At 40.8% G+C, this 13,838-nt stretch overlaps 1 protein-coding gene across 1 annotated transcript in view; it reads left to right on the forward strand.

Annotated features, from left to right (window-relative positions):
- SAMD12 (sterile alpha motif domain containing 12) overlaps positions 1 to 13,838 on the forward strand; it is a 345,610-nt gene that overhangs the window by 111,606 nt on the left and 220,166 nt on the right. The window contains exon 3 of the mRNA XM_003782543.2: positions 12,130 to 12,259. Within this exon, the coding sequence (XP_003782591.1) occupies positions 12,130 to 12,259 (130 nt within the window). The remainder of the gene's footprint in view (positions 1 to 12,129; positions 12,260 to 13,838) is intronic.

Here is a 13,838-nt window from a genome sequence, read left to right on the forward strand (position 1 = left end):
TACCTTAAAAAATTCTAGAAATTTTAGGCTCTCCAAGCCCCTTACCCAGCTCTATTAAATTCAGCTACAGCATTTTTTTAGGGCTTCTCTTTTCTCTGAATGGCCAATAGCAAGGTGGCCTCAACTTCCCTAGGCCCCATCAGCCTTCTCTTTTTTATAAAAACAGCCAAACTACACACTCAGCCTTTTGATTATTTTGTTTAATCTTCACAATAACTTTGTAAAATGGGCAGAGTAGGTGTTTTCCTTCTCATTTTACTGGTGATGTGACTAAGAGACAGAGATTAGCACTGCCCTGTTGCACAGTACAGAAAATGTGCCTCCTTCCCCCCATAAAGAGCGGAGAGAGCCCTGGGATAGGAGTCCGATGCCTGCTTCTGAGCTCAGCTCTGCCTTTGGCATACCCAGGTTAGGGCAAAGGAAAAGTGCCTTTGATCAGATTTATCTTAATCAATTAAGAAAGCAATCTAGCATGGAAGCTTCAGTGAGGTATCTCACATCTCTTATCCTCATTTTTTCCTCCTGTATCCATCTAGCTTGAGTGATGTCATGAAGTTTGAAATTATTGCAGACCTGGACTTCACACAGCTCTGAAATTCATCAGCAGTGTGACCTTGGATTAGTTACTTCAACTCTCTAAGCCTACTCTTCTGCTAAATATAATACCTACTTAGTAGGTTGTTGGGAAAATTCAATGTGATTTATCTATTGTTCTTAAAACAATTCTTTCCATATATGGTGTTATAAAATGATCAGTAATATGATACTTGAAATGGCATCAGTACATTCTTTGGCCACATTCCCCAGTCTGATTTGGTCTGGCTTGACCACACACGTTCTCACAGGCATTAGAAAAGCGAGAAAGAATGCTGGAGCATGCACCAAGACCTCTTTGAGAGCTCAGCTCAGACCCGGCCCATCATCACCTCTGCCATGACCTATTGGTCAAAGCAAACCTCATGGCTCCCCCATCCCCCTACACTCAAGAGGTGGGTAAATAGATGCCATCTGATGGCAAAGGACCTCCAGTGACATTGCACAGGGGCATTTTTGCACCGAGGACATTGCTGTTGTCAATCTGTTGCATTGTTATTCCAAGGGAATTGTTGAAGAAATGAGGTAATGATGATCAATAACCATTTTTATAGTTCATATTTGTTTTCATTTTTGCTTTTGTCATGCTTCCATTCATCCAGCTTGTACACAGGGGTTTGCTACTAAGGTACGTGCTCGGAGAGCGTGTGAGCCTCTGAGTCTTGCACGGACAGCACCTCCCATAGGGCGTGCTCATCTGTGTGGATGAATGATGGCTTTTCCTGCTGTACTGAGACAGAGCAGACACAAAGTACAGAGTGATCCTCTCCCTCTGTATTTCTTTTGACAGGCTGCACAATCTGTGCTGATAGGAAGAACAGGCCTTGATAACCAGAGCCGTCCAGGCTGCCAGAGACATCTTGTTTCTTGTTGGCTGCCTGTGTGCATCTGTTTATTCCCTCTATGAGGTTTTATTGTTAGAAACCCTGATGCCTGGCAGTGTGCACTTGGGGGCCAGCAGATTTTACCAGCGCTGCATGCAAGCATCCGCTTCACAGCCTGTGAGCAGTAGCATTGGCACATCTGGAGAGTGCCTTCATAAATAGCTCCACAAGGTGCCTGGGGAATCCGGGCAATATCTTTGGCATGAAATTAGGACACTTTGTACATGACTGTCCCTGGAGATAGAGGAGGGCTGACTCTGAGTCTCAGAGGGAAACAAATGGCAGGACTTATCATTGGAAGACACAAGGTGATGCATGTATAGTTGCAGCAAAGCCTAGCCCAAATAAGGTGCATGCCTTTGTCCCTTTTAATTTGATGTCTTGATTTTTCTGTTGATTTTCCATTTCTTCTCTTTTTCCATATTGTCTCAGGTCCTTCTTCTTTCTATGTCTACCTTTGCCCCTGGTGCCTTTTAATCTTCTTCATTTCTTATCAATAGCTTTCCTTTCAGTCTTCACTGATTGCAGCCAACACCATCTCACATGACTACCGCTCGAGTCAGCAGGACTCTGAAGAGTCTGCTTGTGTCCACTGTGCCACACAGCTGCTTCTCCTGCTCGGGTTAGAGAGGGCAGCTGGAGAGGACACTGATGCCATTCAGGAAATACTGAGATATACATTCTGGACTCCTGTGGCAGGCAGTGTGTAAATGCTTTTGACCGGTGGTTCTCAACTTTCCTAATGCCATGACCCTTTAATACAATTCCTCATGTTGTGATGACCCCCAACCATAAAATTATTTTCATTGCTACAGCAGTGCTTTAGACAAACCATTCTAATCCTTCCACAAATGGCAGATAGATATTATTTGCAGTGTATTCAGAAACATGTTAGAATGGTTCGATGACTTGCCCAAGGTCCAGGGTGCCAGTGATGCCAGAGCCTCCAATCTGGGTCTGCATGATTCTAAATGCCAAGCTTGTTTCATAACATCACTCCCTGTATCAGTTGAGAAAGGAAAAAAAATTGAGGATCAGAGATGTGAGCTGCCTTGCTAAGAATGATAGTGCTAGACTGCCTCTGCATTTTTGGCTCAATATCAGAGAAATCTAATCAGAGAAAAGCAGTTTGAGTCTCAACCTGGAAATGTCAGCAGTTCGGCTGGGGCTTGAACCAGTTTTCTGATTCTCAGAGGATATAGTGGCTGTGATATATGATGATGTGGTGGACCAGACAGTTCTTTCATTGGTCAACCAATAAGTATGGGAGTCCCTGCTTTGGGCCAGGTGCTCTTCTAAAGTTTGGGATTCTTCACAGAATAAGAAAGATTTCTGCCCTGTGTAGGTTACAAGCCAGATAATAAACAGTAGATAAAATATGTGAATTATGTAGTGTATGATATGACCCTTGCTATGGAAAAAGAAACAGTGGAGAAAGGTAATGAGTACTGGAAACAGCAGGAGGAGGAGTGTTGCATTTTTACATAGGAGGCTGGGATGGGATTTATTGAGAAGGGAGCAGTTGAGCAAATGCCTGAAGGAAGTGAGGGAATTAGTCATAAAGGGATCTGGGAAAAAGAGCATTCCAAGCAAGAAGAGAGCATAGTTGGCATTTTTGAGTGCTAGCAAAGAGGCAGGAACACAATGTATTAGGGAAAGAGAATTAATGATGACCTGGGTGGCCAGATTGCATGAGGCCTTGTAAACCATCTAAAAATTTTAAATTGAGGGCAAAAGAAGAACAGGATGACTTGTTCTGAGCATTAGGTACCCAGATGCAATAATCTAGGTGTGGCATGACACTGTTTCCAATATGGATTGTAGCAGTGTTGGTGATGAAGAATTGGAGTCTAGCTATATTTGAAGGCAGAAACCTTTCAATTTTCCAATAGTTTACATAGAGAATATAAGAGAAAGAGTGAAATCTATGATAAATGTAAGATTTGAGGCTTCAGCAATGGACAGTAGAGAGTTTCTAACTTATGAATTATAAAACTATAATAGGGCTTTGTTTGGGGGGAAGAACAGGAGGTCTACTTTAGACATGTCAAGTTTGAGATGTTTGCTAGATATGCAAATGAACCTGTGAAGTCATCAGTTGCATATATGATTCTGAAGTTTAAGAAAACTAGGTAAGAAATACAATTCAGGGTTCATCAGCCTTATAACATGGTAAGAAAAGAAAGCCATGTGATCTGATGGAGAACACCCATGTGATGTGTGAAAGGGAAATTACAGCAGTAGTTATCAGTGCTTATTGGAAATAGGATGGCCTAGTTTACAGGGTACATTTTCTGATGGCAAGAATTTTCAGGGAAAGTCTTGAATCCAGATCAGTGTTTTCCCAAATTTTGTATTATTTACAAAAAGGAAAGAAGAAAAAAATTTCAATTAGGGGATTGACATTTTGTTTTTATCCGAGTATCATTGTCTATATACAACACAACACACACACCCCCTTCTTGGCCTGTTTATCATATCCCAGGTTGACTAACCACCTTCTTAGATGTCTTAACGTGGATTGGATTCTCATATTCACTTTAAACTTGCAACCACTTATTAATGAGATGCTATGGAAATTTGAGTCTGTGGTCAGAATTTAGAAATTAATCAAGTAAAATCTGATACAGGAAAATTAAGGGAAAAAAATTACCTTAGGCCAACTTTGTCTTTGTTTTCTTTTAATGACACTATGACAGTGATGTCTTAAAACAGTTACTCTCAAACTCCCAGGATTCTGCTATTCTCTTAAAACTTGAGGACCTGAAAGAGCTGTTGTTTACGTGGGTGATTCATGGGAGACTGACAAATAATCTGGTGAATGAAGGTCTCAGATGATGAATTGAAACTTGCAAAATAAAGTTGGGGCTCATAATAATCTACCTGCTGGAGAAGAGAGGCCTAGTTTGACAACAGTTCATTTAAGTAAGACTGAAAGATTTCCATGTCCTTTAAGTATGAACCAATGATGTGACTTGTTAATAGTAAAGGTTTAGGCTTCAATAATATATTTCATCTTTGTAGTCAACACATTTAGGATGCCTGACTTTTGAAGAAAATAAGGACAAGCTACAGTTCCCAGTGAAGAAGACAAGGAAGTGAAAGGTCTGAAACAGATGCCCTGTGAAAAAACAGTTGAAGAAACTGATAATGCCTCACTACATATTTGGAAAAGCCACCAGAGTTTCTTACCCATTACTGCTACTTAGGGGCGCTCACACTACTCAGAAGAGATGAACGTGGCAGTGCAGGAAGCGTGCAGTGACCCAGATGACATGAAAGCTGCGGGCAGAGATGAAAGAATGGGAAATAGCACTACATATAGTTAGCCTTCATTCGCCCAAGAGAAAATGTGTTTGTCTTTTACCTGGAAACTTTCTGGCAGTGAGATATCATCTCTTTGGGAAGCATAAAGTATAAGAGCTTCACAAGATGTTTTGGTCCAAACTCAAGAATTATCATTAATAACTAGATTTCCTATGCTGCCTTAGAAATGGCATACGATAGATAAGATAGCCTTTTAAAATTTTCTAACCTCCTCTTTTCCTGAAAAGATTAAGGTGACAGAAGAGGGTGCTATTAGTACTTAAAAATTAATTGATTCAAATGTCAAGTATTTTACGAGAGGGCCAGTTCTTCCTGATATTTAGTGACCCCCTTTTAGGGGGAACAAGCGTTAAAAGCTGCTAAAGTTTACATTGACAGCGAGGTGTGTCTGTCCCTCCTCCAGTTCCCTCTCGTCCTCCCTCTTTTTGCAATCTTGAGTAGGATGGCAGAATAGAAGTCCGTAGAAGGACTAGAAACTGAAGGAAGAAAGCTGCCAGGGATCATAGCAAGGGAAGGAAGAGGCAATTCTTAGACCTTGCAAACACTTGCTTAGAAGGAGATACTGAAAACATGTCATTGATTTCTGATATTTGGCCACAAAGCTCACTTTGCCTCAGCAATGGATGTAAAAGTCTGAGTTCGGTCTTTTCTCATAATCAACCAGCTGAACCTCATGTAAGCTCACCTGAGTAAGAATTTGTACAGGGATTAAGAGCTTAAATTTCAGTATTTTCTTCTAAAAACTCCATAAATTAAAAGAGAATTTATAGTGCAAAACTAGCTAAGAGACAATGGAATTACAAAACAAAATTTAACTTGAAGGGCGTTTTGCAAGCCGTACTTTCCATATCAAACTTCTTTAAAGGACTTCATTGTTCTATTACGTAGCAGAAAAGCTTCAAGTTTACCTTGGGGAACTTAATGTTCAAGAGTTCTTTCCAGTTAAACACAAATCAGAAATTACTATAAAACACAGTGGAAATTATTGTATAAAAATTACTTTTGCAAATGATTTCCATTTAATGTGCAAACAACCTTTCCCTCAGGAGTGTGTATTTTGCATCAAATGTGGGCTCCCTGTGAAACAGAAAGTAAAAGCATCTGAAATGAACTTTTGGGTTGTCTGTAGAAAGGCAGGCGAGGACCAGTTCAGAAAGGAAATGTCTGGAATTCTGCTTGGTGTCACGGTGCATAGGGGTTAAGATACCAAACAGCCTCCGGCCTCTTGCAGGGCAGCCAAATAAACTAAAATTGTCTCCAGGGCTGTAAAGTCAGAGAGTGATGTGGGAGACAGAAACTGGGGCAAATGTTTTTTTAACATTTGTCCTTGGGCAGGATTTTTTTTTTCTTTTCCTATTAGTTTACTATTGCTAGTAAATGTGAAATGCTTTATTTCTTTGCTTTGCTAACTATTATCATTTAGGCTTAGGCTCCTACTATAGAGGAAAAAAAACAAAACCTAGTAGCCCATCAGAGAAAGTTGCCATCTAGAGATGGATATGAAGAGCGTGTGAGTGCCGGCTGGGTAAGGAGGGCAGTCAATGGCTTTGACAGCCCCGGCCCTCCCATCCCTACCTTTGGTGGAGCAGTAGGTTCAAATTTGATCTTGGGCCTAACATATGCTCCTGGTGGTGGTTCCAAGATGCTCACAGAAGGGATGTTTAAGCCCTCAGAGGAATCAGGTCATGGCATTCACTCCCCAAATTTGGTTGCCTTTGGGAAGATTGACCCAGGGTGCTACCCAAAGAGAAACAGAACAAACGAAAGTCACTTCTGAGAATGTAGAGAGAAGGAACAGACTGGGGGATCTAGAGTCATGATGGCTCTTAACATGTATAACCAACTAACAATTTCCTAACAAGGCCAAGGCTCAGTATTAGCTCACAATATATATACCATGGCATTAAAAAATATACCACAGCTTGCCAATCCATTGTTTTATTTCTTATACCAGTTTATGTTGCTATAGTTTGCAACATAAAAATATAATAAATATATAAAAATACACCACAGCTTGCCAATCCATTATTTTATTTTTTATACCAGTTTATATTGCTATAGTTTCACATTGTCTTAAAAATCCATGCCTAAAGCTTTGAATGGTACCAAATTACTGCTTAAAGTATATTCTGAAGGAAGGAGCATTAGTTTCATATTTTCAGAAATTACAATAAAAGAAAGTTATAACAAGGCGGCGCTGTGGTTCAAAGGAGTAGGGCGCCAGCCCTATATGCTGGAGGTGGTTGGTTCAAACCCAGCCCTGGCCAAAAACTGCAAAAAAAAAAAAAAAAAAGAAAATTATAACAAAACATACATGGTGGCCAGTGAAGATATGTTCTGAGTTGATCTTGGCATGTTGGAGAAAATATCTGCCTGAAGTCCAATTGATGCTGAGAGTCTGTTTCCTAGAAAGTACACAGGTTAAAGAATAACCTTTTAGAAAGAAATTTAGTATATTGATGTACAAGCAACTTCATCCTTCAGCCTTGCCCTTCCTAATTTACAGCCTTCCGTGACTGGTTTATAGGGATTTCCAATGATGTGATTAGCTTTACTTGCAAGAAACTTGCAAGAGTTTCAGAGTAGTGATTTGTCAGCTATAAACTCATTCAGCTAATCTAAAGGAAAAATTTTAGAGCAGGAAAGAACCAGATGCAGAGGTGCTGACTTGTGAAACATGGTGGTAAATGCATTTCTAGCTAGAAGACTAAAATTCTAGTTTCCTAATCATGCAAAGGAAAGGAAATGATGATGGACAATAAAAAAAAAAAAAAAAAAAACTAGGCTTGGTGCCCACATCTCAGTGGTTAGGGCACCGGCCACATACACTGGGGCTGGCAGGTTTGAACACAGCCTGGACCTGCCAAACAATAACAACTGCAAACAAAAAAATAGCAGGGCATTGTGGCAGGCACCTGTAATCCCAGCTACTTGGGAGGCTGAGGCAAGAGAATTGCTTAAGTCCAAGAATTTGGGGTTGCTGTGAGCTGTGATTCCATGGCACTCTACCCAGGATGACATAGTAAGACTGTCTCAAAAAAAAAAATAATTTGTACAGCTCTTGTTAAAGCTATATTGCTAGGTACTTTCTATTTTGGTTGCTGATATAATGCTATGTTTCTTTATCTAATATTCTGTAATTCTTTTCTATATAGGAATATAATTGATTTTGTTTTTTTTTTAATACTGTCTTTTTAACAGCACACTGTGCATGTTGTTTTGTAAATAATTCACAAACTTACTGTTACTTTTTACATTTTCATCAATGTACATCCTGTTTGTTACATGTGAAAAGATTTCCTCTACTATTCTTCTTTTTAATTTGTTTTTTATTAGATCATAATTGTGTACATTAATTCTCTCATAGGATACAGTGTGTTACTTCTATATGCAGTTTGGAAAACTCCTCCAAGTGCCTAACATAGCCATCATGTCTTTCTCATAATTGTTGTGTTAAGACATTTATATTCAACCTTTAGACAAATTCACCTGTACCCAAATAGGATAAATTATAGGCATGATCCCCACAATATCATTCTCTTCCCCCATCCTCCCCCTCCCCTCCCCCTCCCCTTTCCCCGTAGTCTAGGGCTCCATTTGGATTGTAGCTTTCCTAAGATAGCTAACTATTAGTTTCATAATAGTGTTGAGTACATTGGATACTTTTTCTTCCATTCTTGAGATACTTTGCTAAGGAGGACATTTTCCAGCTCCATCCATGTAAACATGAAGGAGGCAAGGTCTCCATCTTTCTTTGTGGCTGTATAGTGTTCCATGGTGTACATATACCGCAATTTATTGATCCATTCATGGGTTGATGGGCACTTGGGCTTCTTCCATGACCTAGCGATTGTGAATTGGACTGCAATGAACATTCTGGTACAGATATCTGTATTATAGCGTGAATTATGGTCTTCTTGGTATATACCTAACAGAGGAATTACAGGATCAAATGGTAGATCAGTATTTAGATCTCTGAGTGTTCTCCATATGGTTTTCCAAAAGGGATGTATTAGTTTGCATTCCCACCAGCAATGTAGTAGTGTTCCCTTTTCTCCGCAACCCCGCCAGCATCTGTGATTTTGGGATTTTGTGATATGGGCTAATCTAACTGGCATTAGATGATATCTCAGAGTGGTTTTGATTTGCATTTCTCTGATGATTAAGGATGGTGAGCATTTTTTCATATATCTGTAGGCCATGCGTCTGTCTTCTTCAGAGAAGTTTCTATTTAAGTCTCTTGCCCACCCTGCGATGGAATCACTTGTTCTCTTCTTGCTACTACGCTTGAGTTCTCTGTGGATTCTGGTTATGATTTTGTGTAGTTATTTTGAAGTTAGCCACATTGCTGAATTTTTCTATTGTTTTTGGTAACTTGCAAGTAACTTGGTAACTCGGAAGTAATGAAATTTGTATTTTTTTTACAAACCATTGGGATTTTTAAGTTATCATAATTGTACTAGCTAGAATTTTCAAGAGAGGAGAGGTGGTAATGAGTACACTTATCTCATAATTGATTTGTAGATATTGCTTTTGTTTCCTCATAAAATTGATATATTTGTCCCAATGTTATCTTCAGTGATTATGTCAATGTTTTGCCTATAGTTGATGTTTTGTAAATATTCATGGAATAAAGAAGTCTGAAATAAAAAATAAATAAATAAAAACTAAACATTACCACTAGCAGAAAAAAATTAAACTCTCCATGCTGAGGTCCTCCTCTGTCTTCAAAATTAGGGAAAAGAATCAATGTGGTTTCACCCAGAAGTTAGAAGGAAAATGGCTGGCAGCCTGGGACTCTGGAAGGAAGGATGGCAGGTGGAAGCAGATGTTGGTCAGGAGCTACGTAAGCCCAACACACAGTGGGGTAGTGTAGCAAGGGCTGAGGTTGAAAATCACTGCTGATCCAACAGTAAAGTGTGTGCATGAATGCTGACTCAGGGAAATGGTTTCCCATCATTCCTTCCTTCCTGTATCCATGGTGGTTGTACAGAGCACCTGTTGAAAACAGTACATGCTAAGGAGCACAGTTGTGACAGCTCTCATCCTCCCACTCTCCCTGACCGCACCAGTTACTAGGGTTGTAGAACAAACTGCCCCAGAACTTAGTGGCGTAAGACAAGTATGATGCTCACATATGACATGGATCAGGAACTCAGGACACAAGGAAGGATGGCTTGTCTGTTTATTATGGTGTCTGGGGGCCTCAGATGGAAGATGTGAAGGCTGGACACAGAAATTGTCTGAAGCTTGTTTACTCATTTGTCTGGTGGTCAGTGGTGACTGTCAGCTGACACGTTAGCTAGGGGGTTGGCTAAAAGCCCTCCGTGGTCTCCACGACCTCATCATGTGACCCGGGCTTCTTCACATGATAACAGGGCTAAATTCCAAAGGTGAGCATCAAAGAGCAGGAGCCGGGCAGGAGCTGTGTCTTTTTTATGACCCAGCCTCAGAGGTTGCATAGCATCGTTTCACTGACTCTGTTACTCAGGATGGTCACATACCCTGTCTAAATTCAAAGATAGGGAACATCAGCCCTAAATACCTATGGAAGAAATCTTGGGCACTTGGAATGAAAAGCAGGTCTGAATGTACCTACCTATGTATGCGTGTGTGAATACATGTACAACATAAGTCATAATAAACATTATTTGTGGTTATTTTATCATTGATGGCCCAGGGATTCAAGAGTGGAAATATACTAGTAAAAAAATCACACCTGAGCATACGCTTTCCAAACTTGAATCACTTTCATATTACGTCCACTATTTTTACTGTTATCATCTGTACCATTGTTACCTTAATTTTTTTCTTTAAGTTGGCCTATTAAGTGGTTGGGATATTTTTTTTTTTCAGGAAAAAAATGAAATCTTTTTTAAAAGCAAACTAGAATATATTACTCTAGAAAATAAAATTTATGTTTGCCATAACTTAAAGGTAGCCTTAAATATAATAAAAGTAACACAGACCAGTTATTAGGGATACACTGTTTTCTGCTGAAGTGTCTTTAAGACTCACGCAAGCCCTCTCTGTCAAGAGAACATGTTAGCGGATGTTAGAAAGATGTGAAATCACACTCCTACCAAATTAAGGATCTCCCGCTGTCTTAATCTGAAATATGGGTAGAGAAGTGAAAAAAAATGACGTCTACTGAGAAGGGCAGTGATCCTTAAGGTCAGGTCTTTGTACCCCCCAAGACCCTTTAAGAAGCTAGACCAGGCATCCTCAAACTACAGCCTGTGGGCCACATGTGGCCCACCTAGGACATTTATTCAGCCCACCAGGTGCTTTTGCCGCTGCTGCTTGTCCTGCTTAGCAGCCAGCTTGTCCCACTGCCCACAGTCCAGCTAGCCAACAGTCTGAGGGACAGTGAACTGGGCCCCTGTTTAAAAAGTTTGAGAATCCCTGAGCTAAACGCTTGTTATAGCCCTGCTGCTTTGGCAAACACTGATCCAGGATGATAAAAAATGTTAACAGTGATGCTTTAATCTCGCCTAAACCAAGTCTCTGGGATTCATGAAGGTGACCAGCATCTGGCACAGAGTTGATACTTATTAACTGATACATGTATTTGTAATCTCTCGATCAAAAGGTAGGGTTTTTGCACTTGTTTTTTGGAGTCTTTTTCCCTCATAAATACTTCCCCGAAATAGCCAATGAGCAATAAAAGGCTTTGACTAGTTGTCTTCTAGGTATATAAAGCCTAAGTACCCACATTATCGCATTGCCATTCCCCGCATGCTGGTGGAATTGACTCTGCTTCCCCACTGTGACGTAACTAATGTTCCTAGGCTTTACCGGACCACCCGAAGTCCAGAGCCCCAGGTGGACTTGTACTTCTTATTATGTAGGTATCCAAGTTCTATAACACTCATTTCTAAAATAATTATTAGCACCTGCTGGAGCCAATGTTACACTAGGCCCTGGAGATGTCAGGGACAACGGGAGACAGACAACTTCTCAGAGTACAGAGAAAGGCAGTTGGGGGTAGCTATTCCCCCCTAAAAATTTAATCAATTGCTTAGCAACCCCTTTGTCTTCTTGTTATTTAGTGGAAAACTCTGCTGCTTAAGGATTTCTGGAGATTTTTCCCAGTAAAGATGATTAAGTTGAGATCATTTTCATGGCGTCTCCTCTGAGACCTTTCTTTGTGGTTTTGAGCAATATTGAGCAGGTCTGCAGGGGTTAAGAGGAGGACAAGAGCCCGATCTTTAGGGCATCCAGCTCATAGCCTTTACCGCACTCTAAGTCTTATAATGACAGTAGCGCCCTCCTAGGCATGAGGCCAGCACGCACAGATCTTCTGTTCCTTCTTTATTTACAGTCAGCTGTGGTGAAGCTGTCTAAACCAGTGGCTCTATGGACCCAGCAGGATGTCTGCAAGTGGTTGAAGAAGCATTGTCCAAATCAGTATCAGATCTACAGCGAGTCATTCAAGCAGCATGACATAACTGGTAAAGTATGCGGCATCAAGATATTTCCCTCCCGTCCACCCTCCCTGTCATGATGGCCTTTCCCACACCCTTGCAATGAAAAGGCATCTTGCTGCTGAAATTTTCTGGCAGGGGTTTACTTTAAAAGAAGTGATGGATTCCAGATCCATGTGAGCCATGCTACTCAACAAGCATATGCGGTTATTGTAGAAAACTGTGGATTTTCAGTGTTTAGTGTAAATGTGTGTGGGAAGCAAGATGAAGGGTTGAGGGACCCTAGAGAAAGTAAGATTACACCGGCACACAAATCCTAGAGAAAAGAAGGGTGTTATTCAAATATAATGTATGATTACAGGATCAGTATGTAGATCCTTTAAGTAGGGAAGGTTTCTAAAAGGGAATATATGCTGGGCTTTTTTTTTTTTTAAGATAAAGTTCAGTGACTTTTCTAATGTGGTAAGCTACACACATATATCTGATGATGTGAAAAAGTCATGGTGGATAGTCACTTTCCCTGCCTTGCAGCGCGGTGGGTGGGTCCCATTCAGTTCCCAGTGACCACCTGCTTGTGTTGCATCCGGACATGGTGAAGTGAAATGTCAGGATACCAACTCACCGCCCTTGGGATGAATACTTGCAAGGTGCAAATTAAGACTCCATTGAGATCAAGGGTATCTGAGTACTACAGATGGAGGTCAGGAAGTATTTGGAAGCAGAAATAGGACAGTATATTGAACCATGAAGGGCTTTCAGATCACTTGTTTCGGACAGGGGAAATGGAGTAGGCAAGATGGAGCCTTCATGGCAGCCCATCAGAGTAAGCAGGATCTGTGCAGAGCTGGCCTGCCCTTCCCCCTGCAGATGGCTGTATGCAGATACTCCGAAGAGTGCCATAAAAGGAGGAGTGAAGCCACAGTCCACATCAACACTTATGTGGCTGCAGGGGGCAATAGTGTTGAGCAGTCCTTGTTCTGGTCCACATCCTTCCTTTTTTCTGAGGGTTACTGACACTGGTGGGAAAATGCCTTGCAATGAAAGAGCTCAACACTCCGGATGCCGAGTCTCTTTCTAAACCTCTACTTCTGTCTTGAGAAACCCTAACCTCCCTCATTCTGTTCACTGCTTAACTCTGCAAAGAGAGCGGTTAAACAGCAACGATTTCTTTCTGCAGTTTAGTTCTCTCCCTGTAGCTATGAGATCTGGGTCGTATCTCCGTAACCTCCCTAGAGCATGACTTGGTGGTTTCCACAGCATGTTCTGTAGCGCCTTTGGCTGCCAAAGGGACATGGGTGTGCCTTGCTCCTTATATGTCTGCTCTATATTGTCAAATCATATAGAAAATTTGGTTTGGTTTTAACGCTAAAGGGTTCTAGGGCTAAATATTTTTAAAAATGCCAAGCTATATGATCATAAATTCCTGCTCACCAAGTTGTAATGTCTACGTTTATCAAGAGCATACTTAATTGTAGCTGGAGCAGAATTGACTGACCAGAGTGAAATCCTGCTACCTTAAGTATAAAAAATGGTCTGCTGGGTACTTCCCCAACCCTGCCCAATAGAGCTAATGGCCCTTTTGGATGAAATTCCTAAAATTCCGAAG

Source organism: Otolemur garnettii, unplaced genomic scaffold (genome assembly GCF_000181295.1).
Source record: "Otolemur garnettii isolate 467f Iridium unplaced genomic scaffold, OtoGar3 scaffold00004, whole genome shotgun sequence".
NCBI classification, from domain to species: Eukaryota; Metazoa; Chordata; class Mammalia; order Primates; family Galagidae; genus Otolemur; species Otolemur garnettii.